Below are 13,266 nucleotides of genomic sequence, written 5' to 3' on the forward strand. Positions count from 1 at the left end.
AGCTTTGATAGAAGTGAATAGAATTAGGACCTTGCTCTGGATTAGGTTTTGGCTTAAGAGAATGTTCTGTCTGCTTTGATTATCTATCCAGACCACTGAAACATTCTCCATATAAGACTGTTTCACTTTCTTATCATTTGTATGTGCATTCGAGTAGCACTTTGAATTTCCTTCAAAACCTTTTCCTTTGCATTTATAACTTAATTGGTGCAGGAAGCCTAGCTTTTGTCCCATCTCAGCTTTGGACATGCCTTGCTTACTAAGTTTAATAATTTCTAACTTTTGATTTAAAGTAAGAGATGCGTGACTCTTCCTTTCACTTGAACACCCAGAGGCCACTGTAGGGTTTTTAGTTGACCTAATTTCAGTATTAGTGTGTATCAGGGAATAGGGAGACCTTAAGAGGGGGAAAGAGATGGGAACAGTCAGGCAGTGGAACTGCCAGAACACACACAGAATTCACTGATTAAGTTTGCTGTCTTACATGGATGTGATTTGAGGCACTCCTAAATAACAGTGACATTAAAGGTCACTGATCAACGATCAACATAAAAAATATAATAATAATGACAAATTTTGAAAATCGTGACAATTACCAAAATTGTGACACAGAGACACAAGGTGAGCAAATGCTGTTGGGAAAATGATGCTGGTAGGCTTGCTTATCACAAGATTGTCACAAGCCTTCAGTTTGTGAAATAACACAGTAAAGTGAGGTATGCCTATATAAAACAAATTTTGCCATTTGCTAGCACATAGTTACTTAATGGTATTATTTGTATATAGAGAAATTAACTCAAATTCTGGTTCTTGATACTTTAGGATTTATAGCAATACATTTTGGATGTATGTAAATTTTAGAAAGTCAGATTTTTATTTATAATATAGTTTAATAAATTGCAGATGACTTAATAAGTTATACATATATAATTCTCATATAAAATATTATAAAATATGTATTTCCATCAAGGTTAACTTAATATTTTTTAATCTTTTATAAGATATTGTTGCAGACTTACAGAAAATTTAGAAAAATAATTTTTCTATTTTTAGAACAATTATAGTACTAATGGTACATAGTAGCATAGGCTCTTCACCTGCATTCCCCAAATGTTAACTTTTATATATATTTTTGTTTTGTTTTGTCTTGTTTTTTTGAAGTATGCTTAATTTACAAAGTTGTAATAATTTCTGCTATATAACAAAGTTACCCATTCATACATATACACATAATGTATAACAAATGTTAAAATTTTGATGCATTAGCTTTCTTTGTCTAAATAAATAAATAAATAATCTTTTTAGAACTTTTTAAGGCAATTGCAAACATGGGTACTCTTCTACCTCTAAATATTTTAGTGTGAATTTCCTAAAAAAAAAAAGAAAAAAAAAGGACATTCACCTATACAGTCATGGTACAGTTATCAAATTCAGGAAATTAACATTGATACAATACTGTTTTCTAATCTTTTGAACAATTCATGTTTGCCCACTTGTTCCATTAAAAAAAAAAATCTGTTCCAGGAGTCCAAAACAATATACTTCATTTGGTTATCATGTTTCTTTAATCTCCCTTAATCTGAAGCTTAGTCTTTGTCTTCTATTGCCTTGACATTTTTGAAGAGTACAGGTAAGATATGTTGTAGAATGTTCCTCAACTTGGGTTTGTCTGATAGTCCATTGTGATTAGATTCAGGTTTTACATTCTTAGCAAGCATGCCCCAGGAGTGTTGTTCTATTCCTCTCAGTGCATCATAGGTTATTTACTTTACCAAGCTTAAGGAGTGTTTTCTTTAGCTTTATTCTAGCTTTTAAATTTACAGTAAAGTTAAAGAAAAACAGAAATGCTAACATTAAAAGTTATAAAATGGTTTTTTTAAGCTAAAAGATGTCATAAAATTAATTACTTCTTATATTGTAGTGGGTAAAATTTAAGACAAATTCAGATTTGTGATATACTTCTTTTTCCCCACAATTCTTTTTGAGCTTGTTTTTTTCAGACAAATGCCAGAATGCTCAGTGAATGTTTGCTCCTGGCCAGGCAGACAGATGACCTTGTCTTGTGAACTTTAAATGGAAAACAACTTCAGGCCAATACAAACTAATTTTGAAATATGCCCCTCATAATTAAATTTCTATAGTCCCCCAAACTTTATAGAGTGTTTGCCAATATCTGAGGTATTTAAAATCACTTATGATGCACTTTTCATTAAACTGTATTTTGGTAACACTGTGGGGAGACTAGTTTTTAGGAATCATTCCCCTTTTTATACACAAACGAGCTTTGGCAATCTGTACTTTGGTTAATTTTATGTGGTTGTATTTTCTTCCCTTATATAGCCAATCAAAAACCCTCCAACAGGGAAGAAATATGTTAGATGCCCTTGTAATTGTCTCCTCATTTGTAAGGACACATCTCGGCGAATAGGATGTCCGAGACCCAACTGGTAAGGCATAAAGATTCATTCATTCATTCATTCATTCACCAAGAACTTATTAAAGATCCATTATGTGCAAAGTTTTATTCTAAACAGAGTCTTCGTCCTCAAAATAATCATAAGACCTGCAATACCTTTTTTCTTTGTTTAAAGGAATGATATTGCTTAGTTTGAAGTTAATGGTCACAGGTATTTGTAAAATAATATACTTGAAAGAGCAATGAAAATTTATTGATGGTATGTAAGTACTTAATGCATGCAATAAATCAATGACTTATTAAATTTAGTTAAAAAATAACCAACTATTTTATCTTTGACCTGGAAGTGTTTTAGTAATCATTGTGTACTTTACCATGTGTTACACTAGTCTGTGCTGAGTATAATCGATACAATAAATTCTGGAGTTATTTGCCCATGCCAGATGCCATATGGATGTGCCCAGATAGGAGTATATCAGAACCTTAACTGTGTTTTTTCTGTGATTTCTGTCTTTTTGACATTACATAAATTATTTGCAGCCCCATCCGATGATAGACTGGAAAACAGTAAGGAGGTAGCCTTCCATTTTTCCTTCTGTCCTACTCTGATTAAATAGACGTAAAAGGGAATTCCCATCGTGGCTCAGTGGTTCATGAACCCGACTGGTATCCAGGAGGACGCAGGTTTGATCCCTGGCCTCGCTCAGTGGGTTAAGGATCTGGCATTGCCTTGAACTGTGGTGTAGGTCGCAGACACGGCTCAGATCCTCTGTTGCTGTGGCTGTGGCATAGGCCAGCAGCTGTAGCTCTGATTTGACCCCTAGCCTGGAATTACCATATGCCACGGGTACGGCCTTAAAACAAAAATAGACATCAAGGAATACCAGCCTACCCAAGAGAAATTTGGTTGTGATTCAGAACTTTGGTACCTTCATGGCACACACATATTTGTTAATGCAGGATATTTTAACTTACCTAGCCTTCTACCAAACTCAAGTTGTCTTCCTAGATAGGGAATGATCAGAACTATTTTCAGATTTTAACTTACAATAAATTGGAAATGGCAGGTAAATGGTTCCCAAGATCATTTGATTAGGATCAACACCATAATTCATGGTTCCCATCCCATTCCAACTGTTTATTTTTATTTTATTTTTTTTGCTTTTGAAGTATTGACTATTGCTATTTTCTTTGATTTCTAAAGAAATTCACTTAATTTATAAAACAAGTATTTAATTCACTTAATTTATAATACAAGTATAACCTATTTTCAATACTATATTCCATATTTTGATTCTATTTTTCAGGTATTGCTCTCAATCCATGTGGGAGTAATGAAGTTGTTACCTTTCTCTTTCCACAGTAGACGCATAATTAACCTTGGCCCCGTAATGCTTATTTCTGAAGAACAACCAGCTCAACCTGCATTGCCAGTGCAGCCAGAAGGTACAAGGGTCGTGTGTGGGCACTGCGGAAATACATTCTTGGTATGTAATGACATTTGTTTCAGGGACGTCAGTCTGCAAATGTAGCTTATGGTCACATAGATTTAACTACTGCTCATAGTCTTACAATTTTGTCCAAGTACAGATTGATCAAAAAATTAAAACAGAGCCTATTTTTAGAAAGACAGTAAATTGTGCTGCAGCTGCTTAATCAGTACTGCATCATTTGTGAATTACATATATGATGCATCCTCAAATTTGCAGAAAGGGCCTCTGTGGGTAGGCCTCTGTGGGTAGGTACCCTGATCTCTAGGCAGAGCAACATGGGTATCTTGGCTTAGTGAGCAGCTGAATCTACCTCCTACCCTCACCTCCTCAGCAGAGCACAAAGTGCACAATCTCATGAAATGGCCTTGTTTTGTGGTTATAGACTCAAGAAATATTCTTGTTATAATTTATCAATTTTTTTCTGATTTTTAAATATGAAACTTGTACTAAAGGGAATTAACTCTGGTATCTATAGTTAGAAAAACCACTGGATTAAAAAAATAAGAAGGTATAAGTATGAGCAAAAGTTATGGGAGTTCTTGTTTTACCACTTTTAACTTTAACCCTAAGCTTCATTTTTACAAAGTTAATTTCGTAATGACTTAGCCCATCAGGAATCATAAGAACAGGTTTTCTTTATTATTCAGCCTTCAAGTGAGACAAAAGATTTTCCCTAGAACCCAAATACTAGAGGAACTTTCTGGAGTGTTGGCATGGGAGAGCTGAGGTTACAGTGGTTTATAAGCAAGAACTGCTATCACTAGGGATGAATGAGCTTAAGAAAGTGTGGATTATTTGCTCTTCTTTCCTTCTAATTTTTATTTTTGATAAAGTAATTCTTGTACAGTAACATCGAATGTCAAATAGTACTGTAAAGCTTATAGGGAAATTGGTGGTCATTTCTATCTAGCTCATCCCCAATTATCATCCACCAGATACTTTCAGCTCTTTCAGATGCTCTTCCAGTATGTTCTTTCAGGTATTTAAATTGTTTGCTTGTATTTTATCTTTTTTATTAAGCAATTTTAGATATTACCTATTATTTTGTAAAATGCAAATTGAAGATTTAGCACCCTTACCACTTCTGCCTGCACTCGTAGTCTTTTTTCTACTTTCATACTCACTGTAGAGTTATAGCATATTATTTGATTAATACTTAGTGTTTACATTTTTTATATAATTAAGTAAATTATTTTCATAGCTCTGCCAAGTAATATATTACCTTTCTCTCCTGAATGACTTTAACATTTTCTTTGATATCTTAATTTTTTATGTTCAAACCGTTAGTTCTTCTCATATTCTTTTATAGAATTATAAAATTCCTGTCAATATAGTCAAACATATCAGGGAATCTATTATTTAGTCTTCCTGCTACACAGTTGTCATCCTGTGACTTCCCTTCCCCTTATCCTAGGAATTCCTATTGCCTCTTTCCTATTTTGGATCCCATGACATCCTTATAGTTCTTGGTTGATTCCCTCATCTTGTTGGAGCACATCCTCTCTTAGCTTTCTGAGAAAAGATGCAGGGAAATAAATTTGAGCCTCTGTAGTTCTTAAATGGTTTTTCTTCTAATCTCATTTCACTTTATAATTGTTCAGATATAGAATTATAGGTTGCCAATTGTTCAGAAATTTGAGGGCTTTGCTGCACTGTTATCTTTTCTTTCTTTTTCTTTTCTTTTTCTTTTTTTTTTTTTTTTCTGTCTTTTGTCCTTTTAGGGCCACACTCATGGCATATGGAGGTTCCCAGACTAGGGGTAGAATCAGAGCTGTAGCCGCTGGCCTACGCCACAGCCACAGCAATGCCAGATCCCAGCCATAGCTCATGGCAACACCAGATCCTCAGCCCACTGAGCAAGGCAAGGGATCGAACCTGCATTCTCATGGATACTAGGCAGATTTGTTTCTGCTGAGCCATGACAGGAACCCCTTTGCTGCACTCAATGTTGATGAGAAGATCAGCTGCTGTTCTGACTCCTGACCCTTTCCATGTGACCCTTTTTTCTCTCCATTTTCTCTTATTTTCCTCTTTCCTCTTGTATTTCTCCAAGGTTCTAAAATTGTATTAGAATTTGCCTTGAAATCTTTTTTAACTCTTTGTCTTGGTACTCAGTGGACCCTTTTACAGTCCACTGTATTTTTCTTCATTCTGTTTTTCTAGAACTTTAGAGATTAGATCACCTGAATTGATGTTCTCTCTCCCTGTCATTTTTTCTTACTTTTTTTTTTTTTTTTTTTTTTTTTTTTTTTTTTTTTTTTTTTTTTACTTACTGGAAAATTTCCTAGACTGTATCTTCTACCCTTAATTTAAAATTTTAATTTCAGATGATCTAAATTAGATTTTAATTTCTAAGAGTTCTTCCATGTTCTCTGATTAATTTCTCTTTCTTCTAAATAGCATTTTCTTCTTTATGACCTCTCTCTGAAACTATTATATTTTGTCTGAAGTATTCTTCTTTATGCTTTTTCTCTGTTTTCTCGCCACTTCTTCTATTTGTTTTTCTGGTTTGATAGTTTTACTGAAAAGCTCATTTGTATTTGAGAGTAAGTTGGTAATTGGAGTATCTTAAGTATGCAGAGGGAGCTGAACTTTTTCTCCTCCCTTCCTTTCTGCCTTCCTGCCTCCCTTCCTTCATCCCTCACGTTTTCCTTTTTTCTCTCTTCTCCCCATCTTCTTTCTTCCTTTTCCTCTTCTCCTTTATCTCTTATCCTAAAGAATTGCCAACTATTATTATCAATAAGCCTTTTTTAAGGCAATAGTCCTCTGATCTCTTGTAAGAATACCTGGGAGACAGCATTCTAGGAGCTAAGAAAGGGTAATGGGGTGAAGCTTTCATCTACTGTTCAGACTGTATGTAGACTTTGACTTAATTACTTTAGAATGGTATTTTATTCTTGCCTTCTCCTGTGCTTGGTATGCCTAAGTTCATAAGCTTTCTAGATCAGTTTATTTAAGAGAATAAACCACTCTTCTCTTTCATGTGTTGGGGAGAGAGGGGTTTTGGGTTTTGTGTTATGGAGGGAAGACTTTAGAATTCATACTCCTGTTTTTATCACTTTCCCTAACTCCCACCTTTAAAAGCACCTTGTAGCCCCAATGCCTAAACTATTTTATGGTTTTTTAGTTGAATCATCCTGCTTTTCATTGGCTATCTCTCTGATGGCAGTCACATTTCAACATCTTTTTCATTAAGTTAGTTACCAAGTCTCCATCAGCTTTCCATTGTCCAAAAATTCATGATCATTTCTCCTCAGATTCTCTTTGCCCTTATGGTATTATACATTTATAAATCCAGTTTATTATCATTTTAGTCAAATTTGGGAAAGGAAATAGAAATGCATGCATTTGTCCTGCTTATTTCATTTAATAAGAATTTATATGATTTTTCTGATCTAGTAGAACAAGATAAATTTTCTCTGCATTTGTATTTTATTGTTTAAATCAGTGACAAAGTACATAAAGTAGTGGGATATATTTATGGTGGGGATAGTGAAAAAATTTATCATTAAAAATCACTATTGATTTATTATAGGATGACTCCTTCGGTAGGCATTCATGTATCAAGTGAATTGACTAAATTAAATCATAAAATATATTTATCATTTCCTTTCTTAAATGCAAACAAATTAGATTTTGAAATATCATTTAAAAATCTTCAAAATCAATTTTTTTTCTCTTTACTTCCTTCCAGTAAGCTCCCTTCCACAGTTACCTTGTACTTGAATTTTGCCCAGTTATATTTTATATTCTAAATCCTTATTATCAATAATCCTTATAGGCTCATTATAAGTAAGCTGATTTCATTTGTTCAAAAACACATATTGAGTGTGTACCAGACACTGGGCTGTGTGCTGGGGAAATAGGGAGGTGCATTCCCTGCACTCATGGGATTTTCTAATTTATTAGGAGGAGAAAGACAATGAAAACAAGAGTTATATGACATATATCTAGGCTACAGCAGGGAAATTCAGAGTGTTCTTAGTGTACATATGGAAGCACCTTGACTAGAGAAAGTGATATTATCCTAAAAGTCTTAGAAAGCTATAGTAGAGCTTTGTAATTAGTTCTTTGCACATGGATGCTATGTGTATAATAGATTGCATTCGGGCAAGACTGAAGAAGCACAAAACCAGATATTTAGGTTTTGTTACTCAGAAAAGTGATGATGATGGTCCTAAATAGCATAAAGAATTTGAGAGAGAATTGGCCATACTGATATTAGTGTAGATAAGGGCATAAGGAAAAAAGTAAAATTAAAGACAGCTGTTACAAAGGTTTATATTTAATTTTTTGAAATCACCTTGAAGTGAATTCTAGAGAATGATCCAAGTCAAGAGGTTAGATAGATGTGTATATGACATGACTTTTATTATTTTAAAAAATAGTTTATGTATTTAAATATTTTCCTCACACAAGAGAATTATTAAAGTAATATGCAAGCCAAAGATGCACTTCTAAAAGGAACTACTTCTTACTTAATATTCAGTGCAGGCAAGTGAATCATGTTAGCATGGTAATTATGATTTAAAAACTTTGTCTTTAGCAGGAAAAGGTGTTTCAGAATAATATATAATATTTAAAGATGATTTCAAAATTCCCCAAAAATCAAGTCTTTGGTGATTAGGAGAATGCAAAACATACCTGTAGGGTGACTGTTACCTTTGAGAATTCCAGATTAATGAGAGATGCTGAGTGTTATGAAGAATTAACAGACCTAGAAACTCTCGATTCTGACTTGAGAACTTGACCTTATCCTTATTATTGTTATTATTATGCCAATCCACGCAGTCTTATATCCTTTGTAGTATTCTTTGCTCTTCAAGCTTTTAGCTAATAGAATAGTTCTTCTACTTATTCTGTACCTGTTTCAGCTTTTGCTTATAAGGCATAAAGTTGAGAAATTGAGATAAGTTATAAAGTACAATAGCATTGAAAATAAAATAAGAAAAAAATCAAGCAGAACCAAAAATAGGGAAGAAATATGAAAAAGTCATGCATAAGAATATAAGTATGCATAATATTTAATACTGGGCATTTGGTGAAATTTGACTGAATTTTAGCTGTGAGCCTTCTATGGCCAATGAAAAGAGCAAACATGACTATTACAATATATTCATGATGTTTTCTTAAAAGTTCACATAGGAGCTTTTATTGCAATACTAAGACCTGAGAGTATTATTCCTATGGATTAAGATGAAAGAACAGTATAATGGATGGTGTCCTTAATAACATACTTCATTTATAGTAATATAATATAATGTAATTTAATATCACTGTTATAATGCTAAAATTAAATTCACTAGATTCACACTATTCACACTATTCATTTCACAGCCTGGCTGGAATCATGGATAATGTTTACAAAGCTAGATTTGTGTTCCAAAGTATATTCATTAGAACATTCATTTTATAGGCTAATGAGTCTTATGTGAGTAAAAAGTACCAGAATCATTAGGAATTGCTAGGATAAAAAAAAATTAAATAGAATTTTGTATGTATGTGTTTTGTATGCTTTTTAGCATTTTGGTATGTATTACTGTTAAAATCCAAGAGGAAGTTTTATGTGTATGTGCAAAAATTAAAAAAAAAAAAATCTGAACAATTTTGAGAGGATCATCTAGCCAGACCAGTGTTTTGAGGGACATTGTTTAGAAAAGAACTTTCCAGAATAATAAAGGTAATACACACTATTCCTCCATGAATGTAAAGGAGTTTCTTAAAACAACAACAGAGTTTAATTTGCATCTGTGTGGGGCAGATGTTCCCTGTTGCTGATGAAAGGCAGATCATGCTGTCAAGGAGTACTTGACTGTAGGGTCGGCATTCTCCAATAAGATCTAAAACAACCTACAATATGTGCCTGAATCATAGATGATGGTTCAGACTTTTCCCTGAAGTGGGCCAGTGTAGTACCTTTAGACAGGTTCAAATTTTCTGTACTTGTTCACAGGGTCCTATGATTTGGTGGCTTAGCAGAGAGTAATAACAGTTTTAACTTGAACATAATTGAAAGTAATGACACCAGTTGCCTATTGTATCCATTAGAAATAAAATCTAGTAGGGTACTATCAAATGACTAGCTTTTAGCAGTGTAATTTTCTTATATGCCTTCTAAGATTGATTTACAGATATACCTTGGGGAAGGAAAGTTGTTCATAGGAGAGAGTGTTTTGTTATATAGAATAAGCTACTATAGAACAGAAAGCAGTTTCCTGACATTAGTTTGCTTGTATCTATTTTGTTTATTTACTTTGTGCCTTTTCCACAGAAGTAGAATAGTTGCATTTTTAGTAATGAGTCTAAATATTCATGTCATCAATATTTACAGGAAAAACAACTTTGACGGTACATGAAATATGTTTTTGTTTTCTGGCAGTGGACTGAGACATAAACCTGAAATAAATGACCTTGGTTACGGCATTACATTCAGTTATCATTGTAAAGAAAACCTAGATTGCATCAGAACCTTGGGAAAATCATGGGAACTGTTTCACAGGGGAATCCCAACCTTTATTTTAAGGGAGGGAGAGATGTGTTGGAGGGGAAAAGCTCATGCAACCATGAAAGGTTGATGGATTCTGCTGTGATCCCTGAGGACATTTGAACTAAAAGAAACATCTTATCAGATTGGATGATTTTCAGTTGTTTTTCTTTTCAATCTCTCTCCTTATTTATTTTACAGTGGATGGAACTAAGGTTCAACACTCTGGCAAAATGCCCACACTGCAAAAAAATGTAAGTTTCCTACTATAGGAAATTCTATTGAGAAGTATTTGAGAACAATTTAAAGAGTACAGAATTCTCACTTAAGTAGGTTTTGATTTTTAGACATACTATGGAATGAATGCATGTTTAATATATTTATGCTTTTTAAGACTAAAAAGATATATCTTTAAGTGGATTAATATATTCCATTTTTAAATTAAAATGATTTTGCTTATCTATTCTGTATAGGAAAATCAATTTGTAAGAAAACAAAATTATAGTAACCTGATGGGAATTTTCAAATGTAGTACGAGGTTTAATCTGTTGCAAATAATCTAAAATTTATATTTTTTAAATGGGCTGTAATCTAGGAGAAAACCAAATTTTGTATGTGAATGGGTTATAATTATGTAGTTGGATGACAAATTTTTTATGTTTATTTATCTCTCTTAATTACTCAGTCAATTTTTCTGTATTCCCAAGTGGTGTACCTAAGGAAGATAACAGAAGGCAATATAAAAATGGGAAAAAATAAAAAGGCATTTTGATTACAGACATTTCAGGCTACTTGTGTTGGGAGGCCCTAAGTCACCCCAAAATATTTTGACTTACTAGGAGAACTAATAGGAATTGATATACAGTTGTACTCACAGCTTTACAGTGAAAGTATGTAAAGCAAAATCCGCAAAAGAAAAAAGCACATGGGGGCAAAATCTGGAGGAAACAAAGAGCAAGCTTCCTAGAGTCCTCTCCCAGTCCAGTCATATAGGACTTAATTCCTCCAGCAGTGAATCGCTACAACATATACAAAATGTTTTTGACCGGAGGAACTTATTAGAGACTCATAATCTAAGATTTAATTGGAGCTGGTTACATAAGCAGCTGCTTCATAGCACATACCACAATTCCATATTCCCAGAAGGAAAGCAGGTGTTCAGCATAAACCATATTCTTTGCACAAACAATTTAGGTATAGCAGGCCACTCTTATCAGTAAGGGAATAGTTTGAACTTTTTTGAAATCTAAATTCCCAGGTGTTAGCCAGGGGTCTACCTCATAAGCCGACTTGTCTAAAGATAGCAGCCTGCTATACTAACTCTTTTTCTGCATAGCATCTATTTTGGTAATAAAAATTTAATTCAAAAATTGCTATTTTTCCACTTACATGTGTGGAAATTGAGCAAAGAAAATTAAACTGAAATGTTTTGATAATTCAGTATTTAAAATAAAAAATATGGAGTTCATGCTGTGGCATAGTGGATTAAGAATCCAACTGCAGCAGCTCAGGTTGCTGCCCAAGTATGGGTTTGATTCTCAACCCAGCGCAGTGGGTTAAAGGATCCAGTGTTGCTGCAGCTGTGGCATAGGTTGCAAGTGTAGCTCAAATTCAGTCCCTGGTCCAGGAAGTTCCATATGCCATCGGTGCAGCCATTAAAAAAAAAAAAAGAAATATTAGCTCATTGTTAATATTTTGTGATCTTGAGAATAATATAAATATTATATCTATTTTGAGAGTGAAGTAATCCTGAGAATGGTTTATAGGACAAAAGAAAAGTGTCTCCAAAGTATAATACAACAAAATATCTCCATTTATCTGTGCTAGATCTGATTCCAACTAAATGTATTCTGATAAGAATAACTTCTTTACAGCATATTTGTAGCTTCAATTGAACAGATATTTCCTTTTTTATTTACTTGTGAAATTTTTTAACATCTGAATGCTTAACTCAGTTGAATCCAGGATAAGTCCATAAATGGAGAAGCAAAGTGGATAACCCATATAAGTACACAGAAAAATATATACTTGAGGAACCTCCCAAACACATGTGTGTGAATATGTATGTGAATAGTCTATATTTGTTTATCTGTATTTTAACAAAAATGAAGAAAATTATATATATCTTCATCAAGAACATTAAATTGGATCATAAAAATCTTATAAAAAAAACAGAGACTTCTTGTGATTAGCAGACTGTGTGCCAGCCACAGTGATCGTTACTTTGTATACACATATATATTAATCTGTAATCTTTACAACAGTCTTGGGTAGTAGGATATTATCCTCATTTTACAGAGGGGGAGCTGTTGGAAAGGATAATGATTTTGCTTAAGTGATTTGCTTGGTTAATTATTTTACAACAATTGCATTATTTTACTAATACTAAAGGAGTTATTGCCTGTCTAGATATTCTATGGTTAGTTAAGGTATCACAAGACAGTGAGTGTATTACTGTGAAGAAAGATTTTTATCAATTACATAAAGAACTATTTGCTAAGAAATTCACATGAAATGAATCAGCTTAAATACCATTCTTAGAGAATGTTTATAGAATTGGAATCACCTGCGGAGCATAGGAGGACTCAGGGCATTAATGAGTTTGAGCAAAGTTGCTGTTATCACATGAACTTACAGCTCATATCTAGATTCCTTTTCTCTTTGAATGAATGTTTTGTTCATAACAAAATTATAAGTCATTTTTTGAAGTAAGTTTCTTTAAAAATTTTTTATTATAGTTGACTTACATTGTTGTGTTTCTGCTTTACAGCAAAGTGATTCAGTTATATATATTCTTTTTTATATTCACTCTGAGTAAACTCTGAGTTTTTATTTCTTTAAACTCAAATAGCAACTCTCCTAAAATTGTTATT

The 13,266-nt window shown here is 33.2% G+C and overlaps 1 protein-coding gene across 2 annotated transcripts in view; it reads left to right on the plus strand.

The window, feature by feature from the left end:
* PIP4P2 (phosphatidylinositol-4,5-bisphosphate 4-phosphatase 2) overlaps positions 1-13,266 on the plus strand; it is a 65,024-nt gene that overhangs the window by 31,901 nt on the left and 19,857 nt on the right. Inside the window, exons 3-5 of one of the 2 annotated variants that reach the window (XM_013996621.3) lie at positions 2,341-2,447; positions 3,780-3,903; positions 10,595-10,647. In XM_013996621.3, the coding sequence (XP_013852075.1) occupies positions 2,341-2,447; positions 3,780-3,903; positions 10,595-10,647 (284 nt within the window). The remainder of the gene's footprint in view (positions 1-2,340; positions 2,448-3,779; positions 3,904-10,594; positions 10,648-13,266) is intronic. The other variant, XM_085021097.1, reaches the window with a different exon arrangement.

Source organism: Sus scrofa, chromosome 4, assembly GCF_054392235.1.
Source record: "Sus scrofa isolate SSC_HxYL_T2T_F1_AM1 chromosome 4, Sscrofa_HxYL_maternal_Yorkshire_Landrace_v2.0, whole genome shotgun sequence".
NCBI classification, from domain to species: domain Eukaryota; kingdom Metazoa; phylum Chordata; class Mammalia; order Artiodactyla; family Suidae; genus Sus; species Sus scrofa.